A 27575-nucleotide genomic window follows, 5' to 3' on the forward strand; every position below is an offset into this window, starting at 1 on the left:
ATACAGTGTTGGTTTAAGTTTAGAATTTAAAACTTAATTGCATTTTCTGGATTTTTAAACAGGTGATAGGTGTGAAGTAAATATAGATGAATGTATGTCTTCTCCTTGCCTCAACAATGGAAGTTGCATTGATGGCATCAGTTCCTACAAGTGTCACTGTAAGAGAGGTTTCATCGGAACAAACTGCCAGATAAATGTTGATGAATGCTCACCAAATCCTTGTCTTCACGGAAGGTGCCTATTCTTATTTAACACTTATTATCTCCATGATAATGTACCTAACTAACAATATTCAAGACTTAATGATATGGGATGTTTGATAAATATACTTTTAATTATGTTCTTCCATAAAGTAAGAGTACAAGCACACTTAAAGATGACAGATGTTGCCTGCTTAATCTAATGCAATATAGTGACATTATCTCAATTTCTCCTGCATTTTTGTTCATTACTATAACTAGTATTCAGTAAGTGGGGATTAATTAGCGTTTAATATACTTAAGAGAAAATCTTTAGCTGTTACATGTCAACAGTTGAAATGAGAAGATGTGTCCTAATGTGACAATCAAAATCCTTACAAAATGCCTAAGCACCCACAGTAGGCACATTTGAAATCCATTATAAAACTATTGAAAAGTACTATATACTATGTATTACAGTAGGTTACATCAGACCACTATTTTGAAATGCATAGAATGATACTACTAGTGCTATATCTGGAACTAAATAAGTAAAGAGCTAAATAACACTCTTTTGTATTTCAGATGCATAGATCTCATTGATGGGTATCAATGCTCTTGTGAACCTGGATGGACCAGCTCAAGATGTGAGATAAATATTAATGTATGTTTTCAAATTGTTTTTTTAATTATAGGGGAAAGGTTAAAATGTTGTTGAAACTCATTTTTTTTTAGTTAACCTCTGAAGTCAGTATATTGAAAATGTATGACAGAAATTCAGATGTTTAAAATCCATTCTGAAAAGAGCATTGCTTTTTGCTTACATGACAGTGCATTAGAAAAGACCATTAAAAAAATGTCAAAAGAAGTTTAAAGGTGAAATGTGAATGATAAATCTGGAAAGCCACAGCAAACTAAGCCAACATTACCTGAATATCCTTTGTCCCTCAGTTTGGGATGAATAGTATAATTACCTAATTTGTGTGTTTGAGTCTTATTTGATGTAGTTTAGCTGCATATTTGAATAGTAAACCTCAAGGTACAATGCTCTACACTGAAAGATGCCATGGCTTGTCTTTAAATTTCAAAAGCCATGAAATAATAGAATTCTATGGTATAAAACCATGGAGTACTAAATACACTGCCCAGTTAGTCCTCTGAAGGTCATTAATAGTTTTATTGTTCTCATGCGGAATGTCTGTGGTCAAGAAGGGATCCATATATGTAAGTCGGTGCTGTGGAGATTCCCATGGTCAGCAAACCAATTTGGAGAAGGTGACTACATCTGGCAGAACAAATGAACAGAGTTTACAATACTGACTACTCTTTGCAGAAAGTATTGAATTGATTTAGACTTTTTAAAGTTTTCTGCCAAATGGAGTTTAATATGATCTTGGGATATGATCCTTTTAAATGCATTTGATCTCATGAGAAAATCGGGCATGACAAAGTTTGGCATGAACCTTCCTTCAGCCTATCTGGCTTCTAATATTGCGCTACTGAATTGTCAAAAAACATTCCAAAATGTTACAAAACCTTCTTTTAAACTTATGCATTAATGCAGGAACTTTTCATAATTTATATTTACAGCTTAAAGTACTAAATAACTAAAAATGTGTCATATTACATAAAGGAAGTATGGTCCATAATTTTTCTGTTGAAAATCCAAGCCTCACATAAGGTGTAATTCCAGCTGGTATATTAGCTTCCAAACTCTTTTACAGAAAGAAAAAGCCAGAAAATAAGTAATCCAGCTCTATAGAATACTCATCATGATACAATAAGATATGATATTGCAAATCTGTATGTTTATCAGCTGTTGCAAATGCTAATACAGAATACCCTTGGGTAATATTTTCTCCTGAACATCCATGATTTACACTTTTCTCCATTTGAAGAGAAAAAGAGATTAAATGGCCTGTAGACAACATCATAAAATTATATTCAAAAGATAATCATATTTCATAGCAAGATGTTTGAAAATGCATAGATAGAAACTCATAGGAAGAAACAATATACGTATACCTTTGACAGATAAGTCTGTCAGAGTAACAACTTCATTTTCTGATAGTCTTTCAATTTGCATGCAGTATGATTCCCAGATTACACTATGCTGCAAATGTCATATTTTAAAGGCTCTATCATTGCATTCCTGCGGCTCAGACATATATCATACCTATGCAAGCCTTACAGTGATCAGCTAGGCTTTCTGACTATGTAAGGGTATGCTTATCACAGTAATCATAGTAGGCTTATTATCTGTATTTGTTTTTTTCTAGAGTATCTTCAGCCACTTCTTCATTTAAAAAAAATAATCATTATTCAATCTGATAAATATATATTTTTTTTTTCCTTTAGTAGCTTGAAGGTACATTTCTATGTATTAAGGGCTATGCAATTTCATTTTGTGCAGGAGCCAAGATTCTGTTTAGAAGGGGTTCTACAGGAGTGGCTTTTGTGAGAACAGACCAGGGACTGCACCATGGTGGAAACAATCCATTTGAGTCAGCTCCAACCAACCAGCTGCAGGGAAGAGCTGAGCCTCTCACTTAAGATGATGGCACCTTTGTAGAAACATATTTAAGAAAGAGCAGAAAACACTGTTCAGCAGACAAAGGAGGGAGGGGGGAAAGAATCGTGAGGAACAATCAGGCAGTATCCGAGGTCATTGAAGAAGGAGAGGGCAGAGGAGCTCAAAATGCTGAAGCAGAGATTGTCAGAGCTGTAGCTCCTGAGCAGAATCATGGTGGAGCAGGTATTTGCCAGCGGTTCATGGAGAGAACCATGGTATTTGCCATGGTTCATGGAGCAGGTATTTGCCAGTGGTTCATGGAGAGAACCATGCCAGAGCAGACATCTGCGCTACAGCCCACATAAGCCCCTATGCTGCTACATGTGAATATTGCCTGAGAGTGTTGCAGCCCACGGAGTGCCCCAACAGGAGCAGGCTCTAGGCAAGAACTGTGATGCATGGAGAGAAGTCCATGCAGGAGCAGTTTCATTCTGCAGCGCATAAAGAGGACCCACACTGAAGCAAGGGAAAAGTGGGAGAAAGAAGGAGCAGCAAAGAGGAGCTGGTGTGAACTAAGATCCCTCTCTCCTTATCCCATCTAAACTTTTCAGGGTGAAATGAGGAAGTAGAACACTTTAAAATAGAGGAGTGAAGATGAGCCTGGGAAGAAGTGGAGTGTGGATTTATGTTTTCTTTCTGTTTCTCACTGGTCTATTTGTAGTTGAACGTAAATTATTATTTTACCAATGTCAAGTCTGATTTGTTACAGTAAATGGTAAGTGATCTCTCTGTCCTTACCAATCTAGGAGTTTTGTCATCTTCTCTTCTTTCCTTGTCATGTAGGAGGAGGGAGAGTGAGAGAATGGCAGAGTGGTCATTACAAGGTCAGCAACTAAGATGATTCAAATAACCAGTTTAAAAATAATATTTATGTGTGTATATGTATTTCCCTAGGCATACTTGGATCTTCTTTCTTTACTTTTTTATCCTGAATTTTTTTCTTTTTTACCCTGGATTTTTTCATCCTTGCCTATGTGGCTATAGAGTTTCAAGAAAATACACTTCAAAACTTTCTCTGATTGTTTAACACTTTAGGTACAAAATAAGCACTATATATCTTGGTAGTTATAGCCTATAACTTTTGCATATCAATTATGGAGTGTGTATATTGGAACTTCCTTATCTACTACAGTTTTCATTGCTTTTTCATTTATGGAATTCCCTCAAAAACAAGTAATAGTAAAAATATATGCACTATATGAATCAATTTCAATACACATAATTCCCTTTGACATTTGCACATTTTTGAAATTATGAAATGAATGTACATAATGGAAAATTGATCTTTCCTCTCTGATAAACATAGAATAGTAATATGTGCAGTAATAGCAATTATGGTTAGTAACAGACATCGCTTCTTACTTTTTTTTGCTTTTTGTTTATTTGCTATGATGGATGAGACATGATTGACAGATGTGCTTCTCCCACACTCAATTAAGATGGCTCATCCTGTCAAAAAATAAGTAAAAAGTGTTTTGAGTCTTTACACAGGAGAATATTCAGTTTGTTGTTGTTTTGCCTTGTATCTGGTAGAAAGCTGGGATCAGACTTTGTCCTGGATTTGTTTTATTTTATCTGGTTTTACTGATCTTTTATCTCTATTTTCATAAAAGACAGAAACAAGTGTAAATCAGGAAAATCAGCTAATTTTCCATATTAAAAGCACCACAGCTTATGCACATGCAGAGGCTACTTCAAGTAAATAAATATTCATTCATCAGGACCAGCCAGATTGCACAAGACATGGGTATGTCCAGCATTGGTGGATGTACAAAGACCCTCAGATAAGGTGGATGCTTTTCATGTCTCTCTGAGACTTTTTCACACTCCTGGATATTTTTACCTATTGCTATCTAGTTTAAAAAGCATTTGGTAAAGTAAGTAATTTCTTGAAATAAGCTAAACTAAGATTAACTTCACAAAAAAAAAAAAAAGAGGTTTATGCACAAGATGCAGATAGGTAAATCTAAGAGTAGGAAGAAAGGGAGATAGCCACATTATTCTGTAAAACACAATATCTGTAATTACAGACTCATAGGACAATTTCAGTGTGTGTAATACTTCAGAGACCTGTGGCCATGACATAGGAAGTTTATTTTAAGTCAGAGTGACTGAATTAGAGAGCCTTTTAAATAGAAAGTAATAGGGAAAATAGATCATATAGATTGGTGAAACAAAAAAATGGGTGAGACCTACAAGAATGTTGAAGAGGAGTTTCACCCCCAAAGTGCTAAGCTCTCTGAGGGCATTCAACTGACAGGCATTTTTATAATCTATGACATGAGAAAATCCTATTAACTGATATCCTAGTAGGATGTTGCATCACAGACACTCTAGCAACAGAGTTAACCCTAAACCCCAGGAATATTAAATTATTATATTCAGGTTCAGGAAAATAAACTTTGCAATAGTGAGGCCCACAAGCATATTACAGCTATTAAACAAACAATGTTAAAAGCCTAGATAAAATGCATGCTATAGCTGAAGAAGGCAAGGTGGTTCAAAGCCCTTGACTGACTTAAGAAGGAAACTTAAGACTGTCACAAGGAAAAAAATGGCATTTTAATGGAGAGCTTGCCTACATGGAAAAAATAGAAAAGTTTTCAAAACATATTAATTCAAATGTTGGCAGGAACTTCAAAAACTTAAAGCAAAAATTTGAAAGTGTCTTTTAAAGAGCCCTCTAACCTATAAAAATTTATTTATATTTATCAAAGTCTGGAAGCAGGGAATAGACAGGATTGCTTGATGGTGAAAGTGCAAAATGTGCACTCAAACAGGGTTTGAGAGAAGCTTAGTGAATTCTTTGTATTTGACAAAGGCCAGAAGGACCTCACAGAATGGAAAGAAGGAAAAGGTGGCAGATAAGCTTCAGTGTAAAGTAATATTCCAGGGAGAAATAGCCTCATACAACTGAATTCAACCATCAGTTACAATTCAGGAAAAAAGATTTGGAACAATTACTGACAGTTCTCTGAAGTCATTGTCTCAACCTACAGTCACAGCAAAGCATAGCAAAAAATCTTGCTGGGCATGATCAGGAAAAGTATGAGGAACAAGAAAGAGGACATGATTTCCCTGCTACATAAAACCAAGGTGGGCTCATGCATTGGTTATTGTGCACAGTTTTGGACCTTCCACTTTAAGGAGAGTTAGAGAAGCTACAGAGAGTAACAAATATCATGTGAATTGCCTAGCCTACATATAAGGAGATATTTAAAGGCCTAAAAATGTTCCCTTTAAGAGGGGAAATTGGAAGGAAATGTAATTAAGATTTAGAAAATTGTTGCAGAGGAAGATAAATGGAAAATCACTTCCCTAAATTCTGTAGTGAGGAACAGACACTCGGGGGGACATGATAAAAATAAACAGAGAAATACCTGGAAGAAACCAGACTACTTTCTTTCAGAGAAAGCAGAGAACATCTAGAAGTTCCTGCCCCAATGGCTGGGGAGTCAGGTCATCTCTTAGTAGGTTAAGAAAAATTAGGCATGTCACAGACACCAGATTCATAAGTGAATGATAAATGAATCAGTCAGGGAAATACAGTTTATCATGTCTGATTAGACATGTCTGCTTGCTGAAGGGAGGATGCATGGGACACAGATTTTGCTAAAGTGGCTTTCTCTCCATCACTACTAGAGACAGAATACTGGGGCAGACAGGGCAGTGGTCTGATCCAGTATGACCCTGGTTTCTATTATTGTCTCAAAATTAGATTTATTTTTATTATTTTTTCTCTTCTCCTTGTGCTTATAACAAAAAAATTTCAAGGCAAAACCCCCCCATTCTTATCATTTTGAACTCCTTTTGAATTATTTTGGATAAAACCAACTTTCTGAAAGGTGAACCCAAGTTTTCTCTGTTCAGTCCTCAAGATATTTTATATATATTCAATCAACCAAAAGTAAAAGTTAAAAAGTTTTGGGAAGAAAATTATTAAACAAAATGGATACATGATTTTATTAACTGCAAAAAATAGTGTAATAATTTTACCTAATAGAAAAATACACTTTATGTATAGTTTTGTTAAGCATCAAATAGAAACATATCTGGATCAGTCATCTAAAGGTCTCAATATAAATCTCATGCTTTTCTATGGCATCAGTACTATTGAGATTTTACCCAAAGTATATACACTGTAAAATTATTTTTTGAAAATCTGGATTCAGCCTGCATTAAAACCATATGCATATTATATTCTGCATGTAAAAAACTTTGTTTTAAAACATGAATTAGCTTCTAAAACATTTATTTACAGCCTTTTGTACTCTCTCCATGCTTTATTTTTTTATTTCATTCTAAACCCTTAGCCAAGTGGCTCTTGCTTATTAAAATACCTTCAGTTTTGACCTGAGAATAATGTTGTCCTATCATTAAGTGAATGGAAGCATGCCTCTTGAAAGCATCTTTGTTTTGTGGTGCAATATATATCTTTAAATTCCTTTCTTGTCCCTTTCTTTTCTCCCCTTACCTCCCCCTCTAATCATGATAGTGGATTTGAATTAGTTCTCAAAAGAATTATTCCACTTTACCTTTTTGATACACAGCAAAAATTCACTTAAATAAAAATAAGTCTACATTTTACAATTTTTTTGCATTGAAGTTCTTTAATATATTCTAAATTCTATAATTTCTTATTATAGAAATTTATTATTTCTATAATAAATCTATTATAGAAATAGATTTGAAAGATTAGTTAGAAATAATTTTGTATTTCTAATCAGCAGAGTAAGGAAAATAATCCATTTGGCTGGAAAATTTAAAAAAAAATCCTAGCTTCCAAAATGCACTACTAGATTTTTTTCTTTTAAGAAACAGTGTTGAACAGACCCATTATTTTGAAAAACAGTGGATTTTTACTATTTTATTAGTTTGCCAAAATGTGTTCCCTTAGAACATTTTCAAGAAATGGATTTTGAATTTGGAAATAATATAATGAAATATGAAGAAAGTTGGGCTTTCTTAGGATAACCTCACTTCCAAAGACAGATGTCAGTATGGACCCACAGATCTGATATGGAAGTAGCATGCCTTGAGCAAAGTGCCTTTCTAGGTCACTTGTTAAGAGTCCAGATTTCAGAACAATTCCCTGCCAGAAGAACCAGTGAACTGTGCCATGCCAAGGTGGACTCTCTTAAGGGACAGTCATTTTCTTCCCAGCACAAACAAGATTTACTACACCATGACATTCAGAGAACAGGAAACACCAAGAAGAAATAATAAATTATTGCACTCTAATAAATGTAGTGGATTTTGTATGACATTGTTGGAAGTAAGAATTCGTAATAAAATCCAGCCTTATAAGAGCTGCATAACTACAAATCTTAATATTCTTTCCCTTTTTTCCTTGATTGTTAAATTGCCATGGTATGCTAGAAAAATCAATAACTACTTATACTTACTGTAAACATAGTTTAGTAAAAATAAATCCAGAAAATCACCATTCTGTGCTCCTGTTAGAAGTATGTATTTTCCATTTACTTACATCTCCATGGAAATTAATACTTGTATTTAACTTTTATTTGCCTGAAGCATATGTTTTAGAGATGCCTCAAGCCTTTATTTTAAAACATTATGAGGTAGAAGACCAACATTTAGCAGTTTTATAGCAATTTATTCTCAGTAGTCAAGTTGAACCTTTTCTCTTGCTGGAAATATCTGGATTTGGGGAATTCTCGTGGTTATTTTTGTAGTAACTATCTCTGGGAGTTAAATACTCAATTTATAATAGTTCTTGTGAAAATAACTGTGCACTGCCATTATCTCTCTCTCAATTTTTTTGTTGATTATGTAAACCTGAGAACACTCATGGAGCCATCAAGAATTCTGGAACTTTTTACAGCAAAGAACTCACATTGATTACTACTTTTAATAGCTAGAAACAGATCTGTAATCCATAAATTTGTCTAATAATTTTTAACCCTTATATACTATGTTTTCAGCATTATCATGTGAAAAATATATATATGATGTAATAATTGTTTTGAAAAAAAATCCATCCTAAAAATTCTGTTAAGTGTTATTTTCTTAGATTTAACTTACTGTGAAGTATTTTAGCTAGTACTTAAGTCATGTTATAGTTTACATTTTTTTGACACACTTTGTAGTAAACAGATTCTAGAACTTGACACAGTGTCTCAATTTCCACTAACCATAAAAAAGAGAAATAATCATCTGTCTTGGTAAGTCATAGTGTTAGTCACAGTTCCATCTCTGAACACTTAAGGATAGAAACAGCAATTTTTTCCAAAGTATTCCCATGATAGTTCATTTTAAGAGCTTTTGTGCCTTCTGGGAGGAATTTCATTTTGGTATTATTTTCTTTGTGGTGGCTTATTTTTGGTTGGTTCATTTTTTGGTTTTTGGGTGCTTTTGTGTGTGTGTGGCTTTGGTCCTTTTTTTTTTTTAACATTTATTGCTACCAAATTGTTGGTAGAAGTTACACAAATTCTTAAGAGGTTTACTGTCAGATCAAGATTGTGTCTTTGAAGCTTAAAAATTATGCATTTTTAAATTCCCATTCAAATTAAAGTTCCAAATGTAGTAAAGAGTGAAAAGACCTCATGAAAATAAGAAGTTACAAATTAAATAGAAATAAGTTGGTAATTGTGACATTCCTATATATCAACAAATTTGTGTTTTGGAAAAGCTAAAATGACCCATCTTTGTGAATGTTATTTTTGTAGTTTTCAATTTTCTTAATTATTCAGAGGCAATTTTCCTTATCTGATCACTTCTAAGCAAGGAAAGATTAAAATTATATATCATTAGGTTGGGAACTGGGCAGCTGAGGTGACCAAGAAAGTATTTTTCTCCTACTGTACTGAAGAAGAGAGGCAATGTTTCTAGGACTGTGAGTCCCAATTGTTGCTCCAATCTGGCAGCTGTCTGGTTAGGGATCATAGTTAAGATTCAATCTCCTATTATGTAAAGGAAGACAAATGAAATAACATTGGTGTTTCAATGAAGTTGTCTTCAGATAATCAGGGTAGCTGGGAATGTTCTGCAGAGCCAGCTATTATGATGTCATGCTGTAAAATCAGCCTCTGGTGGGATCTAAGATAGGCAAAACTTGGTAACAGTTGTCTTGCAACTTCGGTTTGTCATCTCATGTTCTTGTTCTTTAGACTAAAATCTACAGCATTTGGTGGTAGTGTGGTACCTCATCAACTTTATCCCAAAGTTTTTGTGGCATTTTTAACATAGTTCTGCCTTCATGCTGACACAATTTTCTTGCATGAGTTAAGAGCAGTGCAGACTAGCATGTCTCTGGTAATAATGTACTCTGGTTTTTTGCAAGTCTAATGACAAACTTTTAACTGCAGCACTCAGAATGTACTGGAAAGTGATAGGTGTGATTTCTTTCCTACAAGCTTTCTGACATTTATCTTACCGTAAAATCTTAAAAGAACAATACATTTCACAGGAGAAAATAAAAGAGTTTTGTGTTGTTCAAAACTTGGTACAACTGTGATAGGGTAATGAAACAAAGCTGTGAACTTTAGGCTGAGCTTTCAATTTATGCTTAATTACTTTGATGATTTCAGCATTTCTTGGAATTAATTTTTTGGATCATAATTAAGTAAAAATTTGATCCATTAATTAATGTAGATTTTATTTATTCTGCTAATGAGAATAAATAAATTTCAGGTTTGTAGTGTGGAATACAAGTGAATACAAATTTAAAAAATGGGGCAAGTTAATGGAATAGAAAAAAATCAGAGAGTTGGAACTGAAAATTGAGATTTTTTTTTAACAAAAAAGAACACTACTGTCTGCCAAAAAAAAAAGTAATTAATATAGCAAAAGATTACTTCTAGAACCTAGACACAAATTTTGGCAGTCTGTAGGGCTATCTCCATCTTCCTGTGGGATATATAATTCAATTAGCTTATGTAATGCTCACTAATAAATCATCTTATATACACCCAGCTGGAGAGCTTATAGGAAAATAAGTTGTTTTCTCACAATTCCCCATAGACATCTGCATTTACATTCTGTCAAAGCTACTGTATTACCTGCAGGAAATGTGAGTGCCCTTGGATATCCTTAAAGAATTAAACCTTCTAAAGTTACAGGAGTGTGAAAATAAATTTAAAATTTATTTAGCCAGACTATTTGGGTTGCAGCTGCAAAATACAACTCCTTTGGGGTATAGGTAAACACTAGGTTTCTGTGATCAAGGACAAACACATATTTCTTGCACTGTCTGTTGCACTAACTAAAATCTCCTGTAATTCTGGAAAATACTAACTTGCTGCTAATTTGTGTGGTTTAAATTTGATGATTTTTGCATTAGCCTTATCAGAGGAAATTGTTATTATGTGAATACATAAACATGTTTCTATTTGCAATAATAGGCATTAATTGATAATGAGAAAACATTTATCAGGAAATACTGATAAAAGGCTTGTGAGCATTCATTTATATAAGTAATTCTTTATTCTGTCCATAATTGCCTTACTAATGTGTTTCTTTTATAGCAGTAGGCCCTAATGTAAAAAATTAGAAGGAATAATTGTAAGACTGTGGCTCAAAAACATGCTTTAAAAATTTAATCATGATTGGGATTGGATATTTTGGTTGTAAGACTGCTTATATAAAGTTATATTTGCATCTCTGCAAGATTAATGAGTAGCAACAAATATAGTGAGTGTGAGCTGTAATCAAAGGATGTCTATATAGCAAAAAAATGTATCAAATTAGAGACTTCTGTTTATCAGACAATAAAAAAGTCCAATACTTTTTCTTATCTCCAGATTCAGTCTCTTGCACTTGTTGAGCTGAATGAGTAACTAATGTGTTTTAAAGGTGTGTAATCACTGTATTATTATTTCTCTTCTCAGGAATGTGAATCTGCTCCGTGCATTAATGGAGGTTCTTGTCAAGATGCCACCGATGCATTTGTTTGTGTTTGCCCAAGTGGCTACACTGGCAGGTTTTGTGAAGTGGATGTTGATGTTTGCAGAGAGTCCACACTGAGCTCAGTTCTTTGCTACAATGGAGGTGTATGTGTTGATGGACCTGGAAAAAGCTTTCATTGCAGGTTAGTATGAATACTGTCATATAATTGCTTAAATTAATACACATTGACTTGTTAATATTTCAGGGCAGTATTGATACCATGTGCTCTATATGAACTCAAAGGGATTTAGTGTTCAATCTAGTGGTCAAAAATATTGTTATCTTAAACTATTCATTGCTTAACATCAGACTCTTATTTCTGAAAAGTTATCTTCTAGTGCTTTTCAGAATCATGTGTGGAAATGTCTAACATAAAGTGACCCTAAAATATTTAAAATTATTATGTTATTGTTATGTATGTACTCGTGTGTTACGGTGGTCACAAGGGTTTTCAGGTGAAGAGAGACGAGAATGTTGATTCCATAATCAGAAGGCTTTATTTATTATTTTATGATATATATATAAAATTATAACTATACTAAAAAGAAATAGAAGGAAAAGTTCTCAGAAGGCTAGCTAAGCTAAGAATAGAAAAGAATGAATAACAAAAGTCTGTGTCCCGGCAGACAGCGAGAGCAGCTCTGCCGTGAGTGGTCAATAAATCCAAACATCCACAGGAGACCAATCACGGATCCACCTGTTGCATTCCACAGCAGCAGATAACCATTGTTTACATTTGTTGCTGAAACTTCTCAGCTTCAGCAGGAAAAAATCCTAAGAATGGATTTTAATTAAAAGATGTCTGCGACACTCGTATGTTTCAAACTCAAAGGGAAAATTAACTAGCAATCAAATTTATATGAAAAGTAATTTACATGCTATGTGTGCACAGACACATATCCAAAACAACATCCTAAGATCCATCATCATTATTCTCCAGCTGTTAGACTTCTGCCTAAAAGCACGTAGTTTTATACCTTATATGCTTGTAATATAGTTTTAAAATTAGGCTACTTTATAGACTGTTCATATTATTATGTCAAATCTTAATATCTACTCCTATAAATTTAAATATTCTAGATCCCTCTGAGTACCTTACTCCAGTGAATCAACTGCAGCACTCAGCTTGGTGTCATGGGCAAACTGGCTGACCGTGCCCTTAATCCCCCAATCTATGTCATTGATGATGATATTAAATAGTGTTTATATCATGACAACTCAAAAAATATTACTTAGCTTAGACCTTTCAATACGTGCTAAAGTAATTCACACTCTCTTGATTCTGCAGTGGGCAGAAAGACTTCTGTTGGCACTCAGATGTCTCATAACCTGGTTTGCGCATTATTGTTTGATGGCCAGTTTGAAAATTCAGTCCTGTGCATTCTTCTGTTTCTTCTTTCCTAGCTCATTTTCACTCTAGGCTCCTTTTTTCAAGTTTATGTACTGCAGCACCCTTTCATCTTTCACAGATGAATCCTCTGAATGAAATGAAATTGCTTATATTTCTTTCCTCTTCTGCTTGGGATTTTAGGCCAAACATTGTAAGAATATTTACCTTGTACTTGCTTCTGAGCCTAGCATTAACCATCAGGAGGACTTCATGGAACCAGATTCAAGGAACTGGAAAGGAATTATAATCAGAATTTTTAGTGCTACCAAGATTACAAAGGTTTCATGAGTGTTATAATAGTACAGTAAGTTAGGTTGATGTAAGATATGATATGATGCAAAAAGAAGTGACATATTCGATATAAGTCTCTTCTGATGGGGTCCAGGGAAAGGCCTTTTTTCAGCTGATTTCCTCTCCTATATTGATATGCTTTAGAAAACAGACATAATTCCCTTTCTCATTAGGTACTACAATTCCAAGTACTGTCTACAAATAGAAGCAAGAAACATAAAAAGATCATAAAGCCAGGTTTGCTACTGTGCTGTGAATGTTACAATATAAACTCTACTCCTTTTGTACCCTTCCATTCACATACTCTACGCAGTCTGAACAATGCTCATGTACAAACTGGAGGATAGGAATTATATGGAGGATAGAAAAGTGGAATTGAGGGGAAAAAAAAAGGATGGGAGAAATATCTCCTACTCAAGCAAAACAACACAAAAATTCAAATAAAGAATGAGTCTTAATGCCTGTTACACATTGTAGAATGGGCAGCAAAAGCATTTTAATCCAGTATTGCTTAGAGTCTTCTTGTTTTGGGGTTATGTCTTGGGTTGTTTCAATTTTGTAGCTAGGAGATCAAAAAAATGGAAGTAGAGAAAATGGTCCAGTAATGGGCAAGTGTCAGGCTGCCTTAACTGTAAGCACCGCTGCCAGCTTCATCTGTGATGTATGTGATATTTTACTCACTATTGCCACGAACACTTCAACTTTCCTTGAATTCTGCATGAATCAATTACATGAATCAATTACAACAACCCCACAGGCTTCTTATGAAATTAATATGAAAAATACCCTTTGAGATAGTTCTTGAGTTGTGTGTTATCTCAAATATCTTTCTGTCTTCAAACCCCTGGTTTAAACATAAAACAACTGATTGGAAATGAGAGGGATGCTGGGAGTTGTAATTCAGTTCCATCCTGGACAGATTGCCACTGAATCAGTGCTTCAGGAAACAGATTACCATCTGAAAGGATGCCCACCTACCTTTCTTTGTATTTCAGTCTTCTCAATTAAAAGTGCTGGCTGCCACAACAATAAACACCGTATGAATCAGCAAATTAATAATAAAGATAACATTGGGCTCTGGGGGCCTTTCAGAAGACAATTCAATCCAATATTCATATGATTGATATAATGAATACATAATAGGGATTCCAAAGCCTTTTCATGGAATGTTCTAAGTATTCTGGGAAAGAGAAACTGTTTACATATAATACTCTGAAATTTCTTATTGTATTTAATCCATAGGTGGCTCATCTCCACTTTTGCACTTTTTGGTCCCAGACCATTCAGTTTGTTTAGCTTGGGATTTCAAAATGTAAGCATAATAATGAGAAAAAAATATTCTTCCTTCCCCTCTAATTCTTGCATTGGCCTTTTTCAAATGTTCATTTCAAGTACTTCCTGCTGATTCGGTTCAGAAGTCAAATTGTCTTGGAAGGATTATGTGTGTGTAGTGCTTTCAGCCTGATCAGGTGAAAATAATGTCAATAGTCCTATGCCCTAGATTATGTTCTTGAATATTTTAGCTTCATTGTACTTTTTCAGCATTTTATGGAACACATGGGGTTTGTAAATGTGGGGTTTTTTAACGGAAAAATGAGGAAACTTTTGATGTCATTCTTTCTTTTCCAATCTTTTTTCATAATATGTTATTATTGTTATAATTTAATGTATTTATTGTTTGTGGGTCTGAGAGATGTGTAGCACCACAAGTAAGTTTGACCCTATCTTTTGATTCACAAAGGAGGACTGGTGCTTTTTAAATCTATTTTTTGTAATATATTTGACAAGCATTTTTTTTCAGACCTGAAGCTTTTTTGGCAGCATTTTTACAAGATTATTTTATATTTAAAACAGGTAAGTGTGCATATTTGATCAACAGAACTAATGATCAAAAAAATGCCAAGATTTTTCTTCCTCCAGCTCATGAGATCTTAGAAAAAAAGTCTGAAATAGGAATATGTTATTCTACATTTCTTCCAAATAAAGTGCAATTATTTTTAAACGTTCATTAAAATATCCGCCTATCTATTCTTTTATTCTACTGATAAGGAAGCAGAGTTTAGATTTTAGAGCATCTTATTTCAAGTACCTATGTGTTCTAATTTTCTTGATCTGTTTGAGTAAGGAGCAGCAGTGCTCATAATTAGCTAGGACCTCTACAGGGATCTAGGAAAGTGATTAAAACAATTCAAGCATGGAGAGGCTGTATGAGCAAAAAAATGGAGTCTGGAAGACATATTATGCTGTGGCTGTGGTATGCAGACAGCATAGAAGATAAGAAATGGTAATGTAGAACAGATTGTCTTAGAGCTTGTAGAAGATATACAATATACTACTAGTATGAAGCAAACAATTGTGGGGCAACCCTAGAAGTGCAGTCTTGTAGGGCAACCTGTATCAAAAAATTTTTTTTCAGAATCAAACTTGTTAAGGATTTGTTAAGTAGGATTTTGTTAATTTTTAAGCAGAAATGTGATTTATCAGTACTGTACATTTAATCTTTTACCTCAAAGGAAATAGAGCTATTCTTGGAGTTGTTTATGTCAATTGTACCTCCAGGCAGTGTACAAAAGTTCTTCTGTATTTCAAAAGGCTTAACATGGGGAACATTTACATAGCTGTGTGCCCCTATCAACTCAAAAAAGTGACTTAATAGTAAAGCATTTGTATGCTGGGTAAGAGAAAAAACATACTTCTGCTGGAAGATTGCTAATTAAAAAGCTTCATTTCATTTAGATGGTGAAAGACAGCTTGCAAGGTCTGACCAAAGTGGAAGAATGCAAATTACACAGCACTATGCTGTTGGGACTCATCCCGGTACAGGCTAGCAATTGTTGGTGTTGGTGCTTGGCACCAATCTAACTGTCACCATCAGTTTACTATCTTACTCTAAAACTTTCATACCTTCTCTTTGTGAGTTCCCATAGAGAGCTTCTTACAACAGTGAATCCTTTTCTCTTCCTTCTGTGCAGCCAGCTGACCCTTACTCCTCACAGCCCAGCCAAAAATCTCCAGCTCTTGACCAGCTAGCCTGCTCTTTTATAACACCCATCCTTAATGGACATAGCTGTGACCTATTAAGGGCAGGCCTGTTCCTACTCTTTGGTGATTAGTACAGTTGCAACTCTCCAGGGGTAAAGTTGCTTTCTGCACTATCTCGATTCTCCTGCAATCCATCCTCCCACACTGTGCCTCTAAGTTCCTCAGCATGCTGAAATAAATATAAGAAGCAAGTCATTTTTTAATATGGAAGAAGCAACTTCACTGGACTATTAGAATCTCTTAAAATTGGCAAGTCGTAAAACAATAGGTTCTCACATTTGTATGAGCTATGAATATATATGCAGTACACTCTGTTTCATCTATGAGAACAGATGCCTCTCCATTTTTATGTAGATAACAAGATGGATTTAGCTGATTTCATAATTGACTGCCTCGTTCTTTACACTTAGTGAAGCATGAATATTTTAGTTTTTGCATTGTGTGTATGTATTAGGTTACATGAAAATAAAATAAAGTGTGTATGGATTCAATCAAAGAGCCATACAGCCCTGTATGCTATTTCCAGCAGTGTCCATAAGGGGATCACCAGGAAAAAAATGAAATGTGCACATTTTATTTGTCCTCTAGTACTTTCTTATGTTCTTTCAAATGGGGGTTTTCCTGAGCCTATTTTGATTTGTTCAGTAGAAGTCAGTGAATGTCTACTTGCACCATTTTCCCTTGAACATATATAAACGTTTCCTCTGAGCAGGGGGCTTTGACTAGGCAATCTCCACAAATCTCTGCCCATATCAGCTCTTCTGTGCCAGTATGATACAGCAAACAGACCCACAGGTCTCATCTGTTGCATGGAAAAATATCTCCCTTTTTTAAAATGATAACCCCTGCTGCTGCCAGCTTTATCCCATATCTAGTGTGGAAAAGGGGAATGAAAAGCAGATTCCAAGCCAAGCTTTCCTTGTTTTTTTGGGCCACTGACACATTGTTCTATGCTTCTTCCTTTCTAGGGTGAAGGTTTCTTGTGTTCTCAGTCCTTCCTCCTTCAGAAGCCATCATAAACTTTTAGCCATCCTTGTTGCCCTTTTCCAAGGCTCTTTAATTACTATTGTTCCTTTACTAACCCAACGGGACAGGAAGTACACACATTATCCAGGCTGAGGGCCTCCTGTGATTATACAATGGCATGGTTTTTTCTCCTCCACTCCTCCCATACCAACTGCAACTAACTTTTCACTGGTGCTGTGAGGAAACGGAATATAGGTCTTTCAGTATTATTAGCTGGCTGATCACTAAAATGTAGTTTTCATAGAGAATAGTTAAGCAAATTTAGCATGCTATGCATGTCTATACTACTGTATGTATCATCATTTTACATATGTGTATATGTGTATATATATATATATACAAAATGCATAGAAATATGTGTATACATTAGTTTTTATTATATCACACTTTTATTTAATCAAAATTTCATTCTTACCATCAGATAAATGAGGATGGGAAATTATTTTAATCATAATTAATAGTTATTTTTCCATTTTAAAATGACAAAGGCTGGTGCCTTCATGTGAAAAATACTAGCCCTAACATTATCAAATGAAATAGTATAATAAAACGCACATTGTGTCCTGTATTTTTCTTACTTACATGACAAGAATATAAGGGAAAAAAGAACAAGTCCATCATAGTCTTTATTTAATAGCTGCTAATATAAAAAATTACTTTAATAAACTGCATTTAATAACTATTAACATGCTCCTACACTTTGAACCATAAACAGAACTGTAATCTAAAGAAGGTTAACATGTAATTAAAAAAGAAAGTAGTTCTCTACGTGAATTATTTTTTTTAATTTCTTTAGAAATATCTTTGAGAAGAATATTGAATTTATATTTTGCTCTTTTTGTATGATGTTTCAGGAAGTGTAAAGGAATCTAAGAAGGCAACAGGTCTATTCTAGAGGGGTGTGCCTGTATTAGCAAATTAACCAGAAGGTCAAGATCACAGGATTTTGGAATAAGCATGTAAACCTAACAAATAATATATTGGAAAGTGCTTAATGTGTACAATATACCTGATGGAATACCTGTCTCCAAGCACTTCTGGGCAAAGGTAGACGAATATTTTCATTCTGTCACTCAAGTGGATTATATGTTTTGATATTCAAACATATAAAACAATTTTAAATACCCACTGTGATATTTAGCTAATTAAATAAGGAAAGGGAAATATAGAAAATTGAAAATGACTACAAGTTGTAAAAATGGAGCATGAAGAAAGGCAAGGCATTAAGACACATATGCCAAACATGACTATATGTATTTATTTATTTTAATAAATGCATGCTCTATCTTTTTTCATCTTTTACCAGTGATATTTACAATGGCAGCAGCTAATCTAGTTAAAATTACCCACTCTCCTTATCATTTTACTGCTCTAAAATTCAACAGTAAAGTTCAATCTGCTAGAGAATTAGCATTGTCTACAAAAATGCAGACAGCAGTGTCTGGAAATGAGGCACTAAAATCTAGTAGGAATAAGAACACACCCAAAAGCAAAACACAAATCTAATACAAATCACCCATCTGTCCAGTCCCAGAAAAAAAACATTTTAAATCTTACATCTGAATAGTTATTGCCGATCGCTATGTTCCATTTTTTAAGCAAACCTTTTAAAAATTCATTGCCTTAAAAGACACAGGATGCCTCTACCCCATGTATGTATTGGTTTGGGGTTTTGGCTTTGTTTTTATAGCTAAGTTGTTTTGTGATTTTATAATATGGAAGCCAAATAAAAATAGCTAGTGGGAATCCCATTCACATCCTCATCATACAAGGGACTGAGCAGGTGGGAATGTACCTGTAACAGAACATTTCATTGTTTTCTAGTTATACACAGAGAATATTTAATTCAAACTTACCCAAAACATGTATGCCGAAGTAAAATCCAAGACCTAGAAAAAGATTTAAAATTTCACAGTGCTTTACAATATATTATGATGCTTATTAATTCAGCATACCATGTGAAAGACTAAAGCATGTTGCACAAGTGGTTCAAAGACATGTTACTATTGATATTTTTGCTGTTAATCTTCAAAAGTTTGTGATATTTGTGGCATTCTTTTTTTCTTTCTAAGATGTATATTCTAAGCACATGTACAAAAATGACAAATATACTGGTAAGAGTTAACTGACTGAGCATTTTATGGTGACTGTTTACAAAAGCAGCAACAAACCAATCAGAATTTAGATCTCTTAAGATTACTGTACTTGGTTACATTATATTAACAAGTACAGTAATCTTATTTTTAAGAGATGTAAAATATAATGTGACAGTTGACAATGTTTAATATGTTATTGCTTAAAATCCCTTATTTACTGTATTGCAGAGTTCAAAGCTACTGGCATTTTGGAAATATATTTGAGTAAATTGTATCTTGAGTGACAGGCCTCCATTTGAAAAAAAAAAAAAGGCTGTGCTTCATGTGAGGTCTGCTAACTCAGACTACAAGACAGCAGTAATCCTTAAGGGTATTTTTTAATTATTAGATAGATATGCTCACTTTTTGCAACAAAAATTTTTACAAGAAATATAAAAACCAATGAAAAATATTGCTCCTTATTTTAAGACCAAGATAGAAGTATTACCATTTCAACTAGTCTGTATAAAAAAGGCTTCTTCTACACTTGTCCATTGACTTTAGTAGCACAAAAAATTTTAAAGCCTGTCTATTTCAGGTCATTGCTTAAAACAACAGAATTTCTGCAGATTTTATTTGATGGATTGAAGATTGATTTTGCTTTTTAAAGTGAATTTATTGAAAAAATTGCAGGGTAGCTTATGCCTATTTAGTTTTTCTGTAGCCTGCATTTAAAAAGGTGAGAAAATGAAGTAAGTTTGAAAAAATTTAGAGCATATTTTAATTTTTTTCCCTTAAAGAGCAAGCTCCCATTGTCTTTCGGATGTATAGACTGATGTTTTTAAGAGATGGGCAAAGGCATAGACAAGGGAAAAAGAAAGGAAAAAGAGAGGGTATTATCAAAGTAAATTGGTCATTTTAAAGCCCATAATAATAATAACAATGCTTTTTCCATCCAAGTTTATAATTTAAAATGTAAATTTCAGAATTAGCCTCCAGGGGAGCCATACAAATTTTTACAAGCACATGTATATGCCAGTATGCATGAATATTTGTAGTTACTACCTTAGAATTTTTACTCTATATTTGTGAATAAATATAAATAACGGCATCTAACTGAGTAGCAATACTGGAAGGATACTTTTTACCATAAAAGCCTTTAGTAATTGCAAATACTATTTATATTTACTGAAATTTACATATATATATATATAAGGCATTGTGTTCTATGCTTGAATTCGATACACAGTGTAATTCTATTAGAATTTCTCTTAAGTGTCATAAACTGTGTATGCTAATGTAACTGGAATTACATATTCTTTCTTTTTATGGATCTACCTGAAATGCTTTGCTACTTCCTGAAGATTTCACACTGAAAAATCTCAATTTCATTTCTGTAGGACACAGCTAAAAATCAGTGTTCACCCTGTTTCTATTAATCTGCACTGGTGAATTAGGTACTTTTCCTGGGAGCTCAACCCAGGGGAATAATCATTTCTCTTCAGAAAATAATGTAGTACACAGTAATAGGTAGTACCAGCTACAGATTTATTTTTTTCTCTGTGTACACCTGAGTTACTTCATGCTGAAGTAACCATAACTTAGGAAGCACTAATGCTAGAAACAAGATTAATAACTTTTGTAAAATAACCTTCCTCAGGGTTTGAGAATTGAAGTAATAGTTTATTTTCATTGTTGATAAAATTTTCAATACTTTTTGTTTAATATTGAAACATAGTTCTCTGTACTCATTATTGTGTTAGAGAATTAGGGAAGAGAAAATGAAACATAGGAACTTCCATTTAGTGTCAGACCTCAGCCTCATTTTGTTCTCCATCTGATCTTGTACTGATTTCAGAGGAATGCCTAAGGAATTCAGTAGAAAAGTACTTTTCTCCCCAACTCTTCATCTACCACCACAAATAGGTCTCACTTTAACTGGTTGGAGGCTGTGATTTCCCTGAAGCATAAGTTCAAGATCCTTCATAAAGGTTATTTTAAAACATTTTTGCATTAAATATAAACATTACTGTAGCTACTAAATTTCAAAACATTTCTAAGATTTCCCTCACAAGTCTACCAATAAAAATTGTTCATCTGTTCATCTCTAATAGTGTTATGTAGGTTGTGAATATTGCTTTATATTTCTCCTTGTTTTGATTTCTTCCAGAACTCAGTTTATCCACAGTGAGTATAAGTCATTCTGGATAGGTGTCCCTGAAACACCTTTTACTGCATGATTGCAGGTGCTCTGACTTGTTCTCTGTGAGCATTGCAGAATATGTTCTTCAGATACTAAGTACTTTGGTTCCTACTAAGTATTCCTATTACTTTACTCATTTTCTCATCAAAAATCTTGTGATGGCCTTACAGTAAGAAATTTAATTGCTGTTTTCTCTCAAATAATAAATAAAGAGAACAGAAAGACTTCAGGAAACAGACTTAGCCATCTTTGCTTTCCAAGTAATTATAGAGGACCAGTTGTAAGTAATTGAAAAGCTATGAAAGTAAGGAGCATAAAACATAGTTCTTTACTGCCAGTGGTCTGTTGGAATGAAAATATTTATTTTTTATTCTGAATATTACACTGATTTGGAAAGGGTAATGAAAACTAAAAAAAATAACATATACAGAGACCCAAAAAAGAGTGAAGAGACTGTGGTCATCAGCAATTCTTTGACTATGTTTGATTATTTTCTTCGCCAGCAAACAGTTGTCTCCTATTTTTATTTCTTCCATCTATTTTGTGATGTTTGATCCAAGGTTCAGAAAAGGTTAAAGGTGCAATTGTAAGGTGCAAGCCAATTTTCTATCCCACTCTTACTTGCATGCTGGTAAAAACATTTATTCTGCATTATGTTTTGTAAATCTCTCAACAGTTTCAAATATCTGTAGCTAGCTAGATTAAGAAATTAAGATGGCACTCTAGGCACTACATTGGCAATGCAAGCAGTAAAGTTAGTTTAGAATGGTAAACTTTTAAAAAAATAGTATGCTATAAACCTTGCTATAAACCCATAATGCCTTAGTTGTATCATTGTAATATGCTGTCTGGAGAGGTTAGAGGCACTGGGGAAAAAATGAGAAGCATCTGTTTTTCACTCTAAGTCTTGCCATGTTTGGCAACCAAAAAACAGTTTGAACTGAGAAATTAAATTTATAGCTTACTGGTGAGTAATCTCAACAATTTACAGGCTTGTTTCCTGAAATTCTTTTCAATAGGAAGGCTACCAGATGTGGTACATTAGCCACTGTTGAGAATTTTTTTAGTACAATATGGTTGAATGACAAAAGAGAAATTAGATAGTTGAGAAAATCAGACAGTGGAAGAAATTCTATGAATGCCAATATTTGGAACAAATATTGTTTTCACTTGTTTTGAAGAAATGTAAACTTTCCTTTTTTATTTAAAAAAAAATTATTTAAAATCTTAATTAAATGGATAAACGGTCTCATACGTGCATGTGCTGAAAGACATGCCAGAGGTGAAGACCACATTGGATCAACAGAGATCTGTGGCTGGAACTCAGGAAAAGTAAAAGGAGAGTTTGTGACCTTTTGTGACCTTTAGAATTAGGGGCAGGCAACTCAGGATAACTTACAAGGATGTGTACCTGGTTTAGTTAAAAGCGTCCCTGTCCATGGCAGTTGGAACTAAATGATCTTCAGTGTTCCCTTCCAACTCAAACCATTCTCTGATTTTCTATGCTGTGAGGTTATGCACGTAGAAAATTGGAAGCACCAAAGCTCAAGTAAAACTTAATCTTCCTAGTCGCATAAAAAAATATTTGTATAAATACATTAGCAACAAAAGAAGGATGAGGAGAATCTTCATACATTATTGGACATGAGGGGGGAAACAGTGGAAACCGAGGCACACAGAGCTGAGGTACTTGATGCCGTCTTTGCTTTAGTCTTAAACAGTAGCTGCAGTTGTTATGGGAACCAATTGCCTGGAGAAAAAGGACCTGGGGGTGCTGGTTGATGGCCAGCTGATCACGAACCAGCAGTGTGCCCAGGTGTCTCAGAAGGCCAATGGCATCCTGACTTGTATCAGAAGCAGCATGGCCAGCAGGACTGGGGAAGGGGCCATTGCCTCTGATGAGGTTGCACCTTAAATTCTGTGTTCAGTTTTAGGCCCCTGATGATAAAAAAGTGAAGTGCTGGAGCCTGTCCAAAGATGGGAAAAGGGTCTAGACAGTAAGTCCAATGAGGAGCAGCAGAGGAGCTCATAATTGTTAAATGCCCCTAATTAACTTTCTGTCCTTTATATGTTTGGAAATGGGTTCTAAGAAGTCTTGCCCATGACCTTTCCAGGGACAGAGATAAAGATAATTGGCCTATAGTGTGCAGTCTTCCATTCCACTTTTTCTTCTTAAAGGTAAACATAGGATTAATCATCTTCCAGCTAATAAATCACCCAAGGCCACTGACACCTTTAATTTCTATGTTGTTATAAGTACTAAAACAGCCATTATATTTTCCTCACAAAATGTCTTTGTTTTTCTTAACGTACTGAGGGCGGCTGACCATTGATAAAAGCGCAAAAGAGAAGTATCTATTTTCATTGCTGATTCCTTCATTTACAATGAAGCAGTTAGGAAACTTCAGGTACACACTTTTTAAAAGTTGACAATCTTTATAAAACATGGTAGCAATAACCATTACACACGAGCATATCAATTGTTCTCTTACAGCAGCTGCACAATTCATCTACCTTTGTTCTATTGGTTAGTGAACAGCAAATTAAGGCAATCCAGATGATCATGGTAGCATGCCTCCTAATGGAAAAGTGTACTTCATCAGTTACTATTTTCTTTGGATACATGGATTGTACTGCCTATAAGATCCCATAAAAGAATCCATTGTGTTTTTCTGAAGAATAAGCAGCCACTGCTTATTTTTCTAGTTTTTGAGTGGTTTTGGTTTTGTTTGTACATTTGGTTTTGCTGGTTTTGTTGATTTTGTTTGCTTGATTGTTTGATTTTTCTCTTACACTTATTTCATGAAATGTTAAATAGATGTGTTTGGAAAGAGGCTGCTCCAAGGTATGTCTTCCAGAAGGACTTGTTCAGTCTTACTGTCTCCTTTTCCATCTCCTGAGTTTTCTCTAGGTTGCCTCCAACAGCTAGTATGCTTAACATTCTAGCTTGTAGAACCTAGAAATGGTTAGCTTCCCACACTATAAATCCAGCTGGATCATCTCTAAATATTTTAATAGATGCTTTACTTAGATACAGTGGTAAAATCAGTAACATGAGCTTTCTCTTTAGTTCAGTCACAAGCATAGGTACACAGACAGTGAATTGCTATCAGTAGAAGTGATCAAATAATAGCATCATACCACCTTAGTTAATTATCACTCTTGTAATTGTTATACAATCAAATCGGGAAAAATGGAGTGGTCTGTGAAATATTTTAGTGGCCTCCAATTTGCACTGTCTTCCCTGAATTTATTCTTTAGAGCTGTGTGAATAGAGTACAATATACCAAACATATGTAGCTAAATTACCATTTGCGGCTGCTAACTCTCTTTTTCCTCTTTGGTTGATGTACAATACAGAAACAAAAGACCTAAAGTAAAAATCAATGCTTTCTAATTTTGAGAGCTTTTTGGGCACTAATTTGTGTATGTCACTGACTGATACAGAACAATAGACACCTTTGGGGATAAGATCTAAATAGCTTTCCAGATTGAGTTCTCAGTAATGAAGCTCCTGTTGAAGATGAAAATACACTGTTAAATCTGTTGTTGGGTATTATGCTGACAGTTCATTTGGTTTTGCTTCAATCTGTGGATACCTTTGGAAAAGCAATAACAAAATTTGCAGTGATTATACTATTTTCTCCCTTTGTTTTGTGGGAAATGCTGAGTGTTTCTACCTGAAAAAAAAAAACAAAACAACCAGCTGATGACATAGGCAGACTTTGCAGGTGGCAAGTGTGCAAACTTGGAATCTGAAGTAAAAGGAAGACAAGCCCAGACCACTAATAAGTGTGTGAAGGGATGCTACCAGTATGAGTCCTTTCAGAGAGCTGAAGCAGCATGTGGGGCACATATTGCTGAGATTATTCAGAAATTGAGAGCAAAGATGAATGCATGACCTGCTTTCAAATGAGAATGAATGCAGCTCCTGGTAGCTCAGCATGATGTTTTCTTTAGATTCAGAGCCAGCTGCTTCAAAACAATAAAGAAAATCCTCTCCAAGCTATATCCATCCTTCAAATAGGAGACCAACAATAGCTGGCAGGGAGTGGAGGAATTCTGCATTTCCTTTTGCTGTATTATTTCCGACATCTCCTTTTTTCATGATTCCTACAGTAAAATCCCATTATGAAAACTGACATCAGCAAGACTACATATATATTTGTATACACATACATGCATATTTATGTACACTACTTTGTTACACAAATAGTGTTTATCTGGAGAAATAAATGAACAGTCCACATTTCCAGTGCTAAATGTTGTATAAGCAGAGTTTAAGCTATATGTTTAAATTATTATATTAAACCTTATCACTGGAAGCAAAAAAATAATGCGCCTTTACATGGAAAAAATAAATTTTGTTTCTGAAGCAAATGATGACCTATGACTTCTGTACATTGCTATAAATCTGTGGGCAGAAGACTTGATACATAAGAAATCTTCATGCTGTTCAAAAATATATATAGTCTTCAATTCAGAGCTACTGAATTCTAGTTTTGAAAATGTAGGCATTGAAGAAGTTGCATTAAACTATAACAGCATAAACTGAAGGTAGTGCAGATGTTAATGGTTCTTCAATGTCACTAATTATTTTATGTATAAATAGTGAAATAGTGTGACATGGTGATTTTTCTCCTCTATTCCACTCTTGTGAGACCCCAGATGGAGCACTGCATCCAGCTCTGGGGTCCCCAGCACAGGAGGGACATCAACCTGTTGGACTGAGTCGAGAGGAGCCCACCAAGAGAGGGATGAAGAGCCCCTGCTATCGGGAGAGGCTTAGAGAGCTGGAATTGTTCAGCCTGGAGAGGAGAAGGCTTTGGGGTGAACTAAATGTGACCTTCCAGCACCTGAAGGGAGCCTACAAGAAAGCTGGAGAGGGGCTTTTTACAGGAACATGTAGTGACAGAGCAAGGGGAAATGGATTTAAACTGAAAGAGGGTAGATTTAAAGAAGATATTAGGGAAAAAAATCTTTACTGTGAGAGTCATGAGACACTGAAACAGGTTGCCTGGAGACACTGTGGGTGCCACATCCTCAGAAATGTTTCAGGCCAGCTTGGGTGGAGCTCTGTGCAATCTGGTCTAATGAAAGGTGCCCCTGTCCATGGCAGGGCATTGCAAATCTTTGAGGCCTCTTCCAACCCAGGCCGTTCTCTGATTCTATGATTCTACAATATTTGCAGCATGAAAGGGGAAGTTAAATGTTAAGTTTTTGATACCATTACCATTATCATTTAACGTTACCATAATAAGCATGACACACAGTCACTATTTCATTTTTTAAATAATATCAAAGTTTATAAATTTCTGTTATAATTTTCATTCATCCCTGTTTACAGTTTGAATCGATGTTTCCCCCAAGCAAAGCAGATCCTTATATTTCTTTCAGAAGTTCCTGTTAGTTTGACTTTGTATCCTTCACACAGTATGCTGAATAGCCAAAAGAGAAAAGCACCAATCAAGAGGACAGACCATTTCAATGGACTTCTTGAGGGCTTACAAGCACTGATCAATCACATTATTGTAAAAGGTATCAAAGACTGAGTTTCAGCCAACATTAGCCTTATTGAATATTGGGTACTTCTCTGAAAGCATTTAGTATCTTCATGATTAGATCTATTCTGCACTCAACAGTTTTCTCATGCATTACCCTATCATTTACTATTTGTACATCTCATAAACTTAGATTCTTTACACACTGAATTTTCTAGAGGCAGATCTTTGAGGTTATTAAGCATAGGCCACACTCTGAACCTTGTACTTGCTCACAAACAACATGAACTGAAAGTGAAAGCACAGCAATTATTAAAACTATGGGAATTACAATATAGCACTCTGTTTAGAATGTTGCAGCAACAGTCTATTGAGACTTATGTGATACA

At 34.6% G+C, this 27575-nt stretch overlaps 1 protein-coding gene across 4 annotated transcripts in view; it reads left to right on the forward strand.

Annotated features, from left to right (window-relative positions):
• The window catches only part of EYS (eyes shut homolog), a 790428-nt gene that overhangs the window by 378478 nt on the left and 384375 nt on the right, over positions 1 to 27575 (forward strand). For all 4 annotated transcript variants that reach the window (XM_026791587.2, XM_074538459.1, XM_074538460.1 and 1 more), the window contains 3 exons: positions 63 to 234; positions 765 to 843; positions 11601 to 11800. In XM_026791587.2, the coding sequence (XP_026647388.2) occupies positions 63 to 234; positions 765 to 843; positions 11601 to 11800 (451 nt within the window). The remainder of the gene's footprint in view (positions 1 to 62; positions 235 to 764; positions 844 to 11600; positions 11801 to 27575) is intronic.

The sequence above is a fragment of the Zonotrichia albicollis genome, chromosome 3 (genome assembly GCF_047830755.1).
Source record: "Zonotrichia albicollis isolate bZonAlb1 chromosome 3, bZonAlb1.hap1, whole genome shotgun sequence".
Lineage (NCBI taxonomy): Eukaryota > Metazoa > Chordata > Aves > Passeriformes > Passerellidae > Zonotrichia > Zonotrichia albicollis.